The following is a 16,455-nucleotide window of genomic DNA, read 5'->3' as shown; positions in this document are numbered from 1 at the left end:
AAGGGGAGAATCAATCCTAGCAATTTGGAAAGGATATTACTTCAATCAAAACCAAATTAATTCCTAAAACTTGCTATCCAGTGGTTAGGTCACTGCTGGGGTTGCAATGACATTCAGGAAAACACACCCTTGCCCATCAGAAAATGGCTTGTGTCTCCCGTGAATCAACTAACTGGTCTTGAAAAGCAACTATCTGCTATAAACTTGTGCAAAGGTACTTAGTTAGTATTTGAATGTAAATTTCTTTTAGCAACAATTGTAAACCAATTATGCATTACATATGTTCCAGAAAAGGTATGTAGCAAGTTTCTGTGAGTCCAGTCTAGCCTTCCCACGGACTTCCATTTTCATTTTAGAAATCCTTTATCTTGAATTGACCGATCTACAACTGGCAGCACACTGCATTTTGGTTTTCAAGTGTTCCACGGCTCTGTAAAATAATCATCCAGAAACACTAAAAGGCATTAAAATGACTATAACGATCGAATAAAAAGAAACGGACTTTTACAGTCACAATATCCTCCTCTACTATTTTATGGTCATGAAATGCATACCTGTTACTGACAAAGTGAGGGACAAGCCAGAAGTATGAGAGGACAAACTACTTCATTTTTTCACATCAGAGTACCTTTCATAAATGGGAACACAGTGGTTTATTAAAAGCTACAATTGTTGAATGAAGTCACGACAGGTTCAAATTTTAGTGGCCCTCGGCAACAAAAGATGCAACACCTGCCAGTGCTTTGATGGCAGGATTCTGAGTTTCTTACTCAGTTTTTAAAAAATTCAACTGCTGCTATAAATATCTGCAGTGAAATGGAGTTATCATCAAGGTACTCGTTAGTTATCAATTCTTTCCATTTGCCGTTGTGACAAATATGTTCTCTGCAATAGCTTTAATAAAGGCCATTCGTAAAGGAAACAAAAAGGCACTGATGTACTTACCTTTAAAAGCTTACCATCAATTAAAAGTAAAATATTTTCCATTAATGGCTGCTTTTACATCACAGGATTAGTTTTTTACTTTTTTATTAAAAAAATTTTTTTTAATGTTTTTATTTATTCTTGAAGGAGAGAGACAGACAGAGCATGAGTGGGGGAGGAGCAGAGAGAGAGGGAGACACAGAATTCGAAGCAGGCTCCAGGCTCTAAGCTATCAGCACAGAGCCCGATGCGGGGCTCGAACACACAAACTGAGATCATGACCTGAGCCGAAGCTGGACGCTCAACTGACTGAGCCACCCAAGAGCCCCAGACAGGATTTGTTTTTTTAAAAAAACAAGTGCATCAGTCCTAAAATGTATATGGAACCACAAAAGATTCCAAACAGCCAAAGCTATCTTGAGAAAAAAAGCAAAGATCACTCCCTGACATCATACATTACAAAGCTATAGTAATCAAAATAGTACAGTACTGGCAAACAAACAAACAAACAAAAACAGATACATAGGTCAACAGAACAGAATAGAGGACCCAGAAATAAAGCCAAGCATATATGGTCAATTAATTTAAGACAAAGGAGGCAAGAACATTCAACAGGGAAGGGCAATCTCTTCAATAATTTGTTGGGAAAATTGGATGGTCACATACAAAAGAATGAAACTGATCACCATCTTAACCCATATACAAAAGTTAGCTCAAAATGAAGACTTGAATGTAAAATGAGAAACATGTAATTCCTAGAAGAAAACAAGGGTGGTAAGCTCCTGGACATCATTCTTGGTGTTTTTGTGTTTGTTTGTTTGTTTATCTGACTCCAAAGGCAAAGGGAACAAGAGCAAAAATGGTACTACATCAAACTAAAAAGCTTCTGCACAGCAAGGAAACCATCAATAAAATAAAAAAGCAACTACCAAATGGGAGAAAATATTTGCAAATCATATATCTGAGAAGGAGTTAATATTGAAAACATATAAAGAACTCATACGATGACAAAAAAAAAAAACACCAAAAAATCCAAATTAAAAAATGGGCAGAGGATCTAAATAGACATTTTTCCAAAGACATCCAGATGGCCAATACGCACATGAAAAGATGCTAAACATCACTAATCATCAGGGAAATGCAAATCAAAACCGCAATGAGATATCTCACACCTGTCAGAATGGCTATTATCAAAAGGACAAAGAATAACAAGTGTCAGTGAGGATGTGAAGAAAAGGGAGGCTTTGTATCCTACTGGTGGGAATGTAAAGTGGTAACAGCCACTATGGATGAAAAAGTATGGAGGCTCCTCAATTAAAAATAGAACTACCATACGATTCAGCAATTCCACTTCTGGGTATTTATCATAAGAGAACAAAAAGACTAATCTAAAAAGATATATACACCTCTATGTTCACTGCAGCATTATTTACAACAGCCAAGATATGGAAACAACCTAAACGCCCATCAACGGATGAATGGACAAAGATGTGATATATACACACAATGGAATACCACTCAGCCATGGGGCGGGGGGGGGGGGGGGGGAGAAATCTTGTCATTTACAACAACAAGGATAGACCTTGATGGTATTATGCTATGTGAAATAAGTCAGACAGGGAAAGACAAACACTGTATGGTTTCACTTACCTGTGAAAATCTAAAAAAATAAAGGAATGCACAGGACAAAATCAAACTCATCGATACCAAGAATGGATTGGTGGAAAGGGGAGAAATAGAGGGAAGGAAAGATATAGAGGGGTGGGCAAAATTGGTGAAGGGGATCAAGAGGCACAAATTTCCAGGTATAAAATAAATAAGTAGTGGGGATGTAATATACAGCATGGTGACTACAGTCAACAACATCGTATAGCAAAATTGAAAGTTTCAAAGAAAGTAAATCTTAAAGGTTCTCATCACAAGAGAAAAACTTTGAAACTCCGTATGGTGCTGGGTGGTAACTAGACATATTGTGGTCATCATTTTGCAATGCATATAAACATCTAATAATTATGCTGTATACCTGAAACTAACATAATGTACGTCAATTATACTTAAAACCAAGTGCATCAGATTAGTGGTTACTTCATAACATAAAATAGTCAACCATATCAATATTTGGGTTAGGCACATTTATTTCTCCCATGTATAACCATAACAATATGCAATCATAACAAGGGTTGGTCAAAAGAACTCCCTATCAGATCTCGTTTGAAGCACACAATATTAACATGCATAGCTGTCGATCTTCATTTCAATGAAAATTCTGGACTGAACAGGGTCTAAATCTTGTACTTTGTACCATCTGCGTCATTGCTTTGGATATCATTAGATCTCAACCACGGAAAAACATCATATACTCATGCTTTTACGAATGTTCAACCCTGATAAACGGTGCCACATTTTACTCACTGACTAAATGCTCAGTGTGAAATTTTCAAAGCTCACTGTCCTAACAAGTATTCTGGATAATTAATGGTTTTCCATTTTTATAAAGTATTGACAGCCATCACGTCTGCTCGCCGGAGGTGGGGTTTGTCTCCACTGCATCACCCTCCCCTCACACACACTGCCCACATCAACGCTCATACATCTCTGCATTCAGGTACTACCCCTGTTGGGTCTGGAGTGTGTGTTTTTTTCCTTTACCAGATGACACATTTCTTGACTGCCACTGTGATAATGTTGGTGGAGGAAGGTAGTTAGGGAATTAGGACTTTAATGGAATAAGACAAGGAGTTCAACAGTTTAAAACTTACTACAGAAAAAGTACTAAGCTTCTTGCCTTGCCTAGCTGCAGTCCTAAGAAATATCTATGGAACTATCATATGCCCACTCCACCCAAGACCTCAAAGACAATATGAATGACACAGCTCTGCAGTCCTAACTGGGGACTCTGACCAGCACAAAATACATTCGGACTCTTAAGAAGCTAGTTTTGCACTATGGCCTATCAATCCAAACCATTCGTATAAATTAGGTTTTGCAAAACTCTCAAAAAAGTAACCATAATTACAATGTAAAGCTCTGTAATACATACTGGTTCTGCTACTGAAAATCAAACAAGGTGTGAAAAGGTGTTACTTCCAAAGAGGTGAAAAAGCACTCTGTGTTTATAAGTGCTCAATGGCCTGACACGTGGGCTTTCTAGGGTGTTTAGTAACTACAGATTTTTAGAAGTTTTACTTTGGATCCGTCCTAACTTATCCAGGTACTAAATAGACAGGTCATTCCAATTAGATGTTTTTGGGACAGAGAGAGACAGAGCATGAACGGGGGAGGGGCAGAGAGAGAGGGAGACACAGAATCGGAAACAGGCTCCAGGCTCTGAGCCATCAGCCCAGAGCCCGACGTGGGGCTCAAACTCACGGACCACAAGATCGTGACCTGGCTGAAGTCGGACGCTTAACCAACTGCGCCACCCAGGCGCCCCATCAATTAGATGTTTTTATAAATGCAGTGTTTATTACAGAGTGGCATTTGATTAGTTTTTTTATACAGTTAGAATGACACAGACATTTTTTTTAAATAGGTACTATTACCTATTACATATTACCTATGTTAGTATGAGCTGGCACACCTCAGAAGATGCCAAATTCCTTGCGCCGTCTTTTACACCTGGAGGTCAGCAAACTAGCCTGCGGGCTAAACCCAGCCTGCTGTCTCTTTTTGTACTGCCTGGGTTTTACATTTTTAAACAATTGAAAAAAAAAACCCACAAAAGAATATTCATGACATGTGAAAATAATATAAAGTTAAAACTGCAGTGTCCATAAACAAAGTTTTATTGGTACAAAACCATCCATTCTGTAATGGGTTATCTACTGCTCTCGCAACACCGGGACAGAGCTGAGTAGTTGTCACACAGACAACTACTTTAGGCCTTATTTTAGGCTCGCAAACCTAAACTGTTTACTAGCTAGTCCTTTACAGAAAAAAAAAAATCTGCCAAACACTGTTCTATACCATCTGTCAAATGACGAGCATACTCTTGAAGTTCTCTTTATGAGATCCAGATGTATGCTGCAACTCATGACACTGCTTAGGCAAGAGCCCTGATGTCCTTGCTGTCGGTGCGTTCAGTACCTAAGAGGTAGGAGCTGAATTAATAAATATAACAGACATTCATATAGTATGCAAGTGGTTTATAAATGCTAACAGCCTTTACATTCCTTGACTGCTTAAGAGTATGAAGGCCATGAAGGGGTAATAACATTGAGATGTAGAATAAGCATAAAAGGGCAATGTATATACTTTTGCCAAAAGAGAGAATTGTTTCTACATTCTTATTTACCTAAACATGTACTGTCCCTCACTCTAAGGGCACTAAATACTAAGTAGTTCTCTTGCATAAAAGAACACTTGCAAATTCATGCTAATCTTGGGTGTTCAACCATGCACTTTGCCTCAAGAATATTAAAACCTAGACCTTGTAGTTATCTTAATAGTTACATAATACAAAACAGTATCTTAGAAGATTATTAACTATATAGGTCATACTGTATTTCAAAAACTAAGACTACAACAAATATTCTTTACCCCACCTGAGAATTCACTAATTTCAACTAATACACAAAAATGTTTATGTAAAATAAAAGAATTTGAATATTACTTGGGGTTTAGTGCTAAGGTACCATTAGCTTAGGTGATTTTTGTTTTAATTCTCTGTTGGTGAAGTAAATTGGCTGGGTTTGTGTTCTTTATCATTTTATACCCCAAAAAATAAGATATGCAAGTTAAATTCCTAACTTCATATAAAAAGGAAACTCGCTGAGGAATTAATATTGATTTTCTTGGGGCACCTGGGTTGTTCAGTTGGTTAAGTGCCCAACTCTTGGTTTTGGCTCAGGTCATGATCTCACCGTTTGTGGGTTTGAGACCCACGTCTGGCTCTGTGCTGACAGTGCGGAGCCTGCTTGGGATTCTCTCTCTCCCTCTCTCTACCTCTCCCCTGCTCATGCTCTCTCTCTCAAAATAAATAAACTTTAAAAAAATAATAAAAATAAAATAAAATTGATTTTCATTTATATTACCTTAAAGACAAAATGGGTAGTAAAAAATATGCCACCCAGCTTAAAATGCACCAAGCTGGGGCAGAGCCTTAGTAAACACCAAGCACCCAAGGATAAGCCAGCCTGATGCTGGGCCCTTGGTTATCCCAACACCTGATTATCACCCAATTTTTATCCCCTTCTTTTCAACTGTTACGTGAATATTGGATAGAGCTGCATTAACAGAATTTTCTATTGGATAGAGATGCATTAACAGAATTAGACACAATAACCAAACATATTCCCAGAATGAACATACTAAAAACTATTTTTTTGTCAAAATCGCTTACCCTTTTTTTAGTGTTAAGCATACCAAAGTTAGGGAAGCCTCCAGTGAAGCAGTTACTTAGATTTTGGAGTGTATTTTCCCTTGGAAACAATGTTCCACCTAGTGGCTAGGTTTCCAAGATAATCAGTAAATGCCTATTGAGTATACCGGTAATATTCATAGTGCTTAACTAGGAATCTTTTTGTGTTGCTATGGAAAACTCTCGAGAGTTCTAATTTACGAATAGCAGAACTGCCATCTTCCCACAAACTCTTCTCCCTAACATACACCTTTGGTAAGACTGGAAACTCTTCTGTAAGTCTTCTGTGGACATAGAACACAGAATGCAGGTGGGGAAGCCAGTGGAAGGACAGCAGTCCCAGGGGCTCTCTGTTTCCTTTTACCATCATTTTTGCCTTACCACAGAAAGCCAAAATGAATGGTGGAAATGAGCATTCACATGATCTCTTATCTTCATAAATAACTCTTTTTTACCCAAAGAGATTACCGAAAGCTGAGAACATTTCTTAGGGGTCCTATTCAAAAGACAAAACACTTAAAATATTTTTAGACAGTGCCCCTTGTCAGATATTTCAACAGTACTGAGTGAATCGATGTTACTGAACTAATGAATGACTTGATTGGCTAACGAAATAGGTCACAGTTTGCTGGAAAATTAGGAAAAATGTATCCTGGGATTAGGAAGACTGGTAAGATAATTAACAACAGATTTATAGAGAGAAGAGAGCTAACTAGATAGGGCAAAACTGTGAATGAGAACTTCAATTTATTTCTCAATCAATTTAATCTTTTAGAGAAATTTGCATTTCTAATGTAAAAATAAACTAGTAGAAAATATCTGAATTTGAAATCACTCTTATTAATCTCTTAAGTAATCAAGTCCTGTTAAGTTTCATTAATTTTATGTCTTGTACGAGTCATTCACATAAAGAAAACGTGGAATGTAAGGAAATACAGTGCTTATACCTGTATAATGAGCCAGGCTTTGGAGTTAGACCTGTTTTGGTACTATGATCTTAATCGAGTAACTAAAGCTCTCTGAGCCCTAATCTCTTCATCCATAAAATGTGAGTAATAATTCTTTATAGGTTCATTGTGATGATTAAATAGGATACATATGCAGGGTTTCAATATTTAGCACAGTCTCTGGCACATAGGCGGTATTCAAAAGAAGCTAGTATCGTTATTGATTTTATAAAATGCATTTCAAAACTAAGAGTCACAATCTCAGATAATTACAATAATCTTCCACAAAATCCAGCTCTAGTTAGCCATGAGGTTAATTTCAGTCTTCTCAATATTCAGCCTCTAGCTACTAGAAAGAGAGATTTCATTTCTTCAGGTGACTAGTTTCATCTTTGCGTTAAGGGAGAGGTAAAAATAAAATGTTATCTAGAAATGAGAACATATGCCTCCATTACAAGTTGCTATTAATTAGGAAAAAAAGTAAGTCTTACTCAAATATGTATTTTATACCTTAAGAAATCTCTGATGCAAGAAAGAATATGGCCCTAAATCAGCCATTTTTATACTTGGTCATACTTATGTATATTTGGCATGTTCAATATATTCTTCATGAAATGTAAGGTAGAATGCCTGTTACTCCTTATTAGAAGCTTTGAGCAACAAAATGTAGACCCACCATTAAATATCCGATAATATTGAGGTGCCCCTCAGGAGGCAGTCAATAACCTGGCCCACGGACCAGCAAGTGACTCACTTTTGGGTGGATCTGAAAAGTGAAGGCTAACTAAGGGGCAGTCCAGGCCTAGGACCAATTCTCTGGTTCAGTTACCAAGGGAGTGCGTGCTGGCCAAGAAGATCACAGCTGGCTTGGGAGATTTCCAAAATAGAGGACTTGGGGGAAGTAGAAGAGGAAAAGCCTCAGCCAGGATATGTGGAAAGAACCTTAGGAGGTGGCCTACAAAGAATCTTGTAAGTTTGAAGGTATGTCCTAAGTACTCCAAAACTGCCATCCCTTACAAAACACTAGCACATTCCAGGAGACAGAACAGGTGTCCATATGAAAGCAATGGACATTTTATGTTTCTCAGAAGGACCAATAGCTAACATCAGTGTCCTGACCCTCTTAGTGAACTGACGTGTGTGCTCCCTATCAGAACTCCCTACAGGGGTGCCTGGGTGGCTCAGTCGGTTAACTGTCCAACTTCGGCTCAGGTCGTGATCTCACACTCCATGAGTTCGAGCCCCGCGTCGGGCTCTGTGCTGACGGCTCAGAGCCTGGAGCCTGCTGCTGGAGCCTGCTTCAGATTCTGTGTCTCCCTCTCTCTCTGCCCCTCCCCTGCTCATGCTCTGTCTCTCTCTGTCTCAAAAATAAATAAAAACATTAAAAAGAAAAGAAAAAAAAAACCTCTTACAAAAAGTAGATACTTCATTGAAACATTTCCGTGGTTGCAAAGATGATTTTATCACTAAAATCATCTTTGTTCTGAACTTCTCAATGTGTTCCTCATAAATAGAACAAAATACGACCACAAAGAACAGATATATCAGACAAATATCAAACATCTCTTGGAAAAAGAGAAAAGTCTTCATTTTATCAGATTGTATGTATCCAATATAGGTACACCGCCGGTAGTTATAAGAATAATAGATCTTTAAATCAAAATTCTACTTTGCTAAAAATAAACTTCCTATTAACCAGATCCCAAAGAACAGGCAACCTAGTAGCAGAAAGATCTATGTAAATTGTTCATCATAATTTAACGTGTGAAGTGTGATAAATGGACAGCATGGCAGTCTTGAGATAGAAGGAAAACGGTTTAAAGATTAGGAAACGCTTTTGAGACGTCCTAAGTGTTTTGAAGAAGAATTTCCAAAGACAAGCAGGAATTCTACATGTTAACTATAGATTTTGATGGTATGGGATATGTATTTTTAAACAGTTTATACCACATCTACTTCTTTGTTTAATGTAACTGTGGGACACAGGACTACACATTTTGGCTTTGCTGTGTATTTACTATATATGGTGAATCAAACCTCCTCCCCCATTCCCACCCCCCCAGTGATATCTAAGGACAGTTCAGATACTGGTAGTCATTTATAGGTGTCATCAGATCTAATCAGATAAATAGATCCTTATGCGGGTGCCTTGGGGACCACATTGAACAGATTGTCTGCCATAGCTTGTGTGGACAGGGTAACTGCACCCCCTACACACAAAATAGAAAATGCGCTGTATCTTTGGGGATTGCAGTATTTAGGAACTCCTACATTCAGGGTCGTCCTATCTTCTGTCTACAGTGGTGGTTTTCGTTTCTTTATTCTACCCATGCTTGTTATCAGCAGCCTGCACTGATACTTTTCTGATTCTTTCTTGTCTCTTCTTTGGTTGCTTCTCCCACATGTCTCAGCTTTCAAGAAAAAAAGGCTAACCCGGCTACTCAGAGCCTTTCTTTCCTTTTCAGCCCCAAACAAACCAATTAGAGCACAATGGACATAATCTTTGGATCTGACCATTCTTCAGTTATTGTGTAGAACTTAGGAGAATATTCCTTCAGAGCCAGAGATGTGTGTTTTCCCCCTCCCTGGTTTCTACCAGATGCTCACAAAAAGTAAAGATCACTTCTAGTCAGCCTCAGTCTCACTATGGTAGTAGAGAAGCTTTTAGAATGTCACTGAAAAGGTGCCAGGCAGCATATGTAAGTCATCCCCACACAAAATAGAGGTGATGAGATGGCCTTATCCACATTTTCTGTCAGTGGTATTAGCCTCTTATTTTCCCCCATAGACTCCTGAGAATTACATTTATATGTACCATACATTTATATGAACTCTGACTCAGCAGTTCTCAAATGTTTTGGTCTCAGAATTCCTTCACTCTTAAAAATTACTGAGAATGCCGAACAGCTTTTGTTGATGTGTGGGTTATAACTGTCAATATTTACTGTATTAGAAGTTAAAACTGAGAAAATGTTAAATGTTAGTTCCCTTAAAATAATAAAACCATTACATGTTAACATAAGGCACGTATTTTTACGAAAATAACTTTATTTTCCAAAACAAAAAAACAGCGAGCAGAGTGACATTTACGTTTGTGCAAATCTCTTTAGTGTCTGTTTAATATAAGACAGCTGAATTTCATGGCTGATTCTGCATGCAATCTGTTGCGATGTTTTGACTGAAGTATGTGAGGAAAATCTGGCCTGACACAGATAAGAAGTTGAGAAATGAAAGAGTTAACTGTGAGTCATCTTCTTTGATAGCACACCAAAACTCCACAAGCAGAGCTCCTTGTTAGTTACAATGTGGGATCTGAAACCCTATCAGTAAACTGAACTTTCTATACCCTCATATAGGAAAATCCATTCGTCTAGCTTGCACTTTTAATGGCTCTATTACCCAGGCATGATGTTGATAAATATTTGCTCCAAAATACGAAAAGCGATCCTGAAAATTCAGGAACACCTGACAACATTCATTGCTAGTAATAAAAAGAATGGTCAGACGGAGAGTTTGTGGGGACCTACAGGCACTCACAGAGGCGGAGGCTGGAAGTGAGGACACTCCCTGGCAGCTTCAATACTGCAGGGGACAATTAGAATACAGTTTTATTATAGAAGCAGTTCTAAGAATTAAATGGACTTTTTATGACAGAGGTCATGGCACTTAAATTTTCTGTTTGTGAGAAACAGCTGACATCATGTGAAAGCACTCTAAAAACTGTGAAAGTCTAGGCAAACTGAAGTTACAACCCAATAGTTTCAAAAGGGAAAAAAAGGGAGAAGGGAGAAGATGAAAAGGCTAAGACACCTTTACTCCCGTAACTCTTCTCCTAAATTAGAATTATTAAACATTCTTTGCTTAACCCAGCTGGATTTTCCCCAGCTTGTATTAAATATGATCATCTCTGACTCGTAGTCTTTTCAAACTAAATGCTAATTCCCCTCATCTGCTGAAGTGCCCAAAAGGCAATTTCATTTTATTTAATTATTGGAAAAAATGAAAGCAGCGCTCACTGGCTCGCTCTGTTTAAGAGGGGGTGGGGTAGGTACAAATAGAAATATGCAAATCAAAAATCGGTATGTTGCAGAGTATCTTTACTTCTCATTTATAGACAATAATTAAAAAGGACGGAAAAGTGAAGACTAACCAAGTCACTCAGTATGTATTGAAATAGATTGCCATGACTCACAAAGAACTACAGTCTTCTGGGAACATAAATAGGCTCATGTTTTTCTTAGATTTATAGTTGTACTTTATGGTTTACAAAGTACTCGAACGCACATTACCTCTCCTGAGCTATGCAGCAACCCCTAAGTCAAGTAGAGATTATCTACATTTTGCAGAGGAAGCTAGCCTTCCAGGAATTTAATTTGCCCCACATTACAAGACCTACCTATGAGTACATCTTGTGGCTTCCAGCATCACTACTTTAGCAGTTATGTTTTGGCAGTTTACTTATTGGGTGGTGGGGAGGTGGGAGAAAGCAGCAGAATCCCTTTGACAAATGAACTTTCAATTGAACTATGAAACATATAAACATACAAAACAATGGATTTTAATATGCTTCAGCTATAAAGTAACAACTAGTGATAACAATACCTTTGCATTCTCACAAGTAAGAGTATGAACAGATATGTGCAGGGAGGATTTTTTTTTTTTTGAAGGCCAAAGCCTTGGTAATCAATGACAATCTTTCCTATCAATATCATATTAACAAAAAAGTTCAAATACGTGCACAAAGGTAGCGGAACAAGTTTTAATTCAAGGCCTGCACAAGAATAATCCTGTAACAAAAGATAACTTTGATAACAACTTGTTAAAATTTGGGAACACATATTTTTGGGTAGCTGTATTTTTTAAAAAAAATTTTTTTTTTTCAACGTTTATTTATTTTTGGGACAGAGAGAGACAGAGCATGAACGGGGGAGGGGCAGAGAGAGAGGGAGACACAGAATCAGAAACAGGCTCCAGGCTCTGAGCCATCAGCCCAGAGCCTGACGCGGGGCTCGAACTCCCGGACCGCGAGATCGTGACCTGGCTGAAGTCGGACGCTTAACCGACTGCGCCACCCAGGCGCCCCATGGGTAGCTGTATTTTTAAGTTCTAACTTAAAAATAATTTTAAAGGTACTGAAAAATGTAATCCAACTCATGCATTTATGAACACTGACGCCTCTTAGGGCTCCCTGAAAAGCAGTGTGAAAACCACTGCATAATGGTTTGCTGTCATAAATTCACTGCTTAATCTCCACCTAGTTCAGTTAAGATAAAATAAAAACTGTTATTTTTTTATCAAAAATATATATGCAAGAAACCAGATTAACCGAGGTAGACTATAGCTACTAAATCAGCCAAAGCAATTATATTCTATTGGTTGGACCTGAAAAAATTGCTATTAATTGACAATTTTAATTATAAAAGTGGTTCATATGGTTCCATCTAATAGTCCCCATTTTATTTTGTCTTCTCACTTAAAAACCCACCAAAAGCTGTCAAAATAAGTGGTTATATAAACAAAGCAGAAAAATGTAATAACCAATAAAGATCTATCACTAGAACTACCTAAACACATGAAGAATTTTCAAATGTTAAATCTTCCAACTTACATGCAGTTTTACTCACCTCAGTAGCACTAGCTGCTCAATACTCAAAAAAAATTGTCATATGCCCCCTTTTATTCATCAGAAAATGAGTGGACTGACAGTTACCTACCTTAATGCAGTTTGGTACTTCGCTTTAAAATTTATCTAGGCGTCACTGGAATTTCTTCAAGTAAAATGTATGACACTTCAAAACTCATTAACTTTCCCAAAGTAAGTAGAAGCAATTCCTCTTTTATTAGAAGCTTTATTGAATTGTTTCACTGATAACAGAGCAAGTTCGACTTTATATAGAGTTATAGATGGGAGGATAGTTTTTTGTTTGCTCATTTGTTCTCCTATCTGGGAAATATATTGTTGTTCCTGACCTAAGATACCAAATTAGGTATATTCAATATTTTAAAAAGTGTTTCTACTTTTGATGGCCCTGAATCCAAATTGTAAAGGCACTTCTAATTATAAATGTTGACTCTCATACAACATACAGCTCAATTTTCAGACATCGGGTTAAATAAACCAAGTTACTCCATTTGAAGAATCCAGTTCCTTTTGAAGTTCCCCCCAAACTCAACACATTGCAACAGATTAAGCTACATGAAGATATAGCTTCATGCCACATAAAAGGTGACTCTTTCCCCATCATTAATGAGGATTATAACAGCAAAGAGTAATATACCCGAGCTTCATTCCTCATTATGGACTACGCTGAACTAAAATTCAGCATGCTGTGACTCACTTGGTTAGTACTGAACACTTTATTAAGTAGAAAACACAAGATCAATTCAAAGAATTGCATTTTGAGAGTTACAGATGAATTTTAAAGTCATATACTTTCTAGCAAAAAGAAAATCATCTCTTTATTAGAAATAAACTCTTCCAAGCTATTTTTAGAATGACAAAGAATTTAAAATGCTGAGCACTTGATCTCTTTTAAGAGCACTGAAGAATAGCACTCTTTAAAAGCTACAAATGTTGCCAAGTCATGTCATAACTGGCTCAAACAATCCCATTTCCATCTAAAGTTATTTCATGCTACTGCATGAATCAATATTAAATACCTTGGAGTTACTAAAAACTGGAATACTGGCAGAGGTACATAGCAATTATAAAATATGAAAATGGTGAATATCCATTTTCCATATACCTCTTTCTTTTAATAATGACTAGAAATGAGGATGTTCTTTCTAGGTAAATAGAAATAGTTTCTCAAAAGCTAAGAGGAAAATATAAAGAATGCTAGCAAAGTGTGATGGATCCATAACCATGGTTCTCCTAAAAGAAAAACTAGATTTTGAAGCCTAATATCACCTCCAAACAAATTTATTAGCCTACCAAATTGCCAGAGGCATTAAAAAAAAGTCAAAGTCAGTATAGTTCCTTATTCAGTCAAAAAAAAACAACTGTTATTTTAACCAGGCTTGTGTTTAAGCAAATGTGTCTCAACAATTTGTTTCGTGTTAAAAACATAACTAACCACTTTTGAAGTTAGCAAATAATAATTTTTTTAAAGCTAGGTTCCAATGACATCTAACCCTGAAGTGAAAGAGTTAACATTCAACTAAGCTGATCTGCACTTCTGATCCATTACATTTCTCACAAGCTGCCCTACAATGAGCTGAGCAAGTATCAACTGTAATTCGATCCCAGAGTTTATGGAAAAAAATAACTGCACATACTCAACATGCACATTTAATAAAAATCTGTTTCAAGAGAAACATATCCAATAAACACAATTTAAGGCATATTTAACTGTTCGATTAACTTCAAATCTAAAATCTCTTTGCTTTCTTCATGATCTCAAATAAAATAGTGGGGGGGGGGGGGAAGCAGCAGCCCTACTGCAGGGAAAAGAGGCTTGAAAAACAACTTTGATTGGCACTTGGCCTGACCCACAGAGGAAGAAAAACAGTTTTTGGACAAAGAGCGCAAATATTTGAGCTTGCTTACTTACATGCTTTCTTTATATTTTTAATATATAAATAACAATCCCAATTGAACTGTATTTGGGGAAATTGACTAAAAACGGTGCCGTATTCATCCTAGTCTTTCAGTCCCGATGTATTTGCACAGCTCAGCAATTTTAATTCATTTGTACTGGACAAACAGAAGCACCCCAACTAACGTTTCCACTTGATGAAATGTAATAATAGAGTCTGGAGAAAAATAAACTGATCATAATATTACCCAGTGGGGGCTGTTAAAGTCTGATTAAAAGCTTTTCTCGTTCTAAAGCGACATCTTTTCACTCCCCTCCCCCACCCCTCAACGGAGTGATTAAGCCAAGTAAACTAAACAATTCTGGAGTAAACTTTCTATCAGTCACTCTGGAGCAATAAACTGATTGTACTTCTGATTTTTCTGGACCTACAAGGGGCGGCGGGGGGGGGGGGTGCTGCTAAGGAGTGATAACCTACGTCCACCTCCGTCTCCTCCTCCCCCAACCCCAAAGGAACTGTAAGGTCGAACAGCATTTCCCATGGGCATAAAGTTCAAGCTGCTTTACCAGTTCCTTTCAACACTGAACTACAGACACAAGACTACCGTCAAAAGAATGTAAAAAGGGGGGGTATTAAGGGAGAGCAGGCAAGGAAGGCAGAAGCGACCGAATAAACAAAAACAACCCCCGCCGAGAGTTAGCCACAGCAAAGACGCAGCCAGGTTCCTCAAGCCCAGACCAGGCTGTTCAGATTTCACACCGACCTCCATCAACAGCACCGGGAGGAGGATCGAACCGCTCCCCCCCTCCCTCCGCCCGCGGAGCAGGCCGGAGGTGGCAAGGCAGGGAGGTGAGCCGAAAAAGACTACCGGCAGCAAAAAGAAAATCGGAAGAAAAAAAAAAAAATCCCCAACCCCTCGGGACTAGCATCTGTCCCGGCGGAGATAAAAAGCAGCAGTGCAAACCTCCACCCTCAACCCACGCCCCCTTCTTCGGTCTCGGCGTGGGGAAGGTGCCCCGGGATGGCTTTGAGCCTCGCCCCAACAGTGCGCCCCCGGGCCGAGCTGCCCGAGCCCCGCCGGCAGGAAGCGCCCCTCTCGGGCTGGACCCCAGGCCGAGCCCGTACCTTCCGCAGCACTTTCCGGCAGTTGGTACAGAGCAGGTAGTTGGCGGCGGCCGACGGGCTGCTGCCGCCCCGGTTCATCTTGGCTGCGGGCGCCGAGGGCGAAGACGGACGGCGGGCCGGGGCTGGGTATCACTGCGGCCGCCCGCGCCGCTGCGGGGCCGGGGCCGGACCGTCCCCCTGCCGCCGGCCGCGCTTCAGCCTCAGCCTCCCCCGGGCGAGATGTCGGGATGGCAGGCGCCGGCCCGAGAGTGAACGGCGCTGACCGAGGCGACCACCGCGGCGGCTGCCGAAGCGCCGGCGGAGACGGCGGCGGCTGCTCCTCACCGGCCCGTTGTTCCTCCCGCCCCCATCCTCCAGACCCCCGCCCCCGCCAGGCTAGGACGAGCAGCCGCCACCGCTGCCGCCGCCTCCGCCGCCGCCGCAGCGCCTCAGTGCGGCCCCGCCCCCGCCTCCCCACCACCTTCACCACCTCCACGCTCCGGTACCGCCCCCTCCCGCCATTCGGACAGCCCCGGCCACGCCCCTGGGCCGCTAGCCCGCAGCCAATGAGCAACTAGAGCC

At 39.6% G+C, this 16,455-nt stretch overlaps 1 protein-coding gene across 1 annotated transcript in view; it reads right to left on the bottom strand.

Moving 5' to 3' along the window:
* SESN3 (sestrin 3) overlaps window positions 1-16,212 on the bottom strand; it is a 73,914-nt gene extending 57,702 nt beyond the window's left edge. The window contains exon 1 of the mRNA XM_030331323.1: window positions 15,895-16,212. Within this exon, the coding sequence (XP_030187183.1) occupies window positions 15,895-15,972 (78 nt within the window). The 5' untranslated portion in view covers window positions 15,973-16,212. The remainder of the gene's footprint in view (window positions 1-15,894) is intronic.
* Window positions 16,213-16,455: the final 243 nt, after the last annotated feature.

Source organism: Lynx canadensis, chromosome D1 (genome assembly GCF_007474595.2).
Source record: "Lynx canadensis isolate LIC74 chromosome D1, mLynCan4.pri.v2, whole genome shotgun sequence".
NCBI classification, from domain to species: Eukaryota; Metazoa; Chordata; class Mammalia; order Carnivora; family Felidae; genus Lynx; species Lynx canadensis.
The sequence above is the reverse complement of the archived record's forward strand: the minus strand, read 5'-3'. Positions and strand labels throughout refer to the sequence as shown.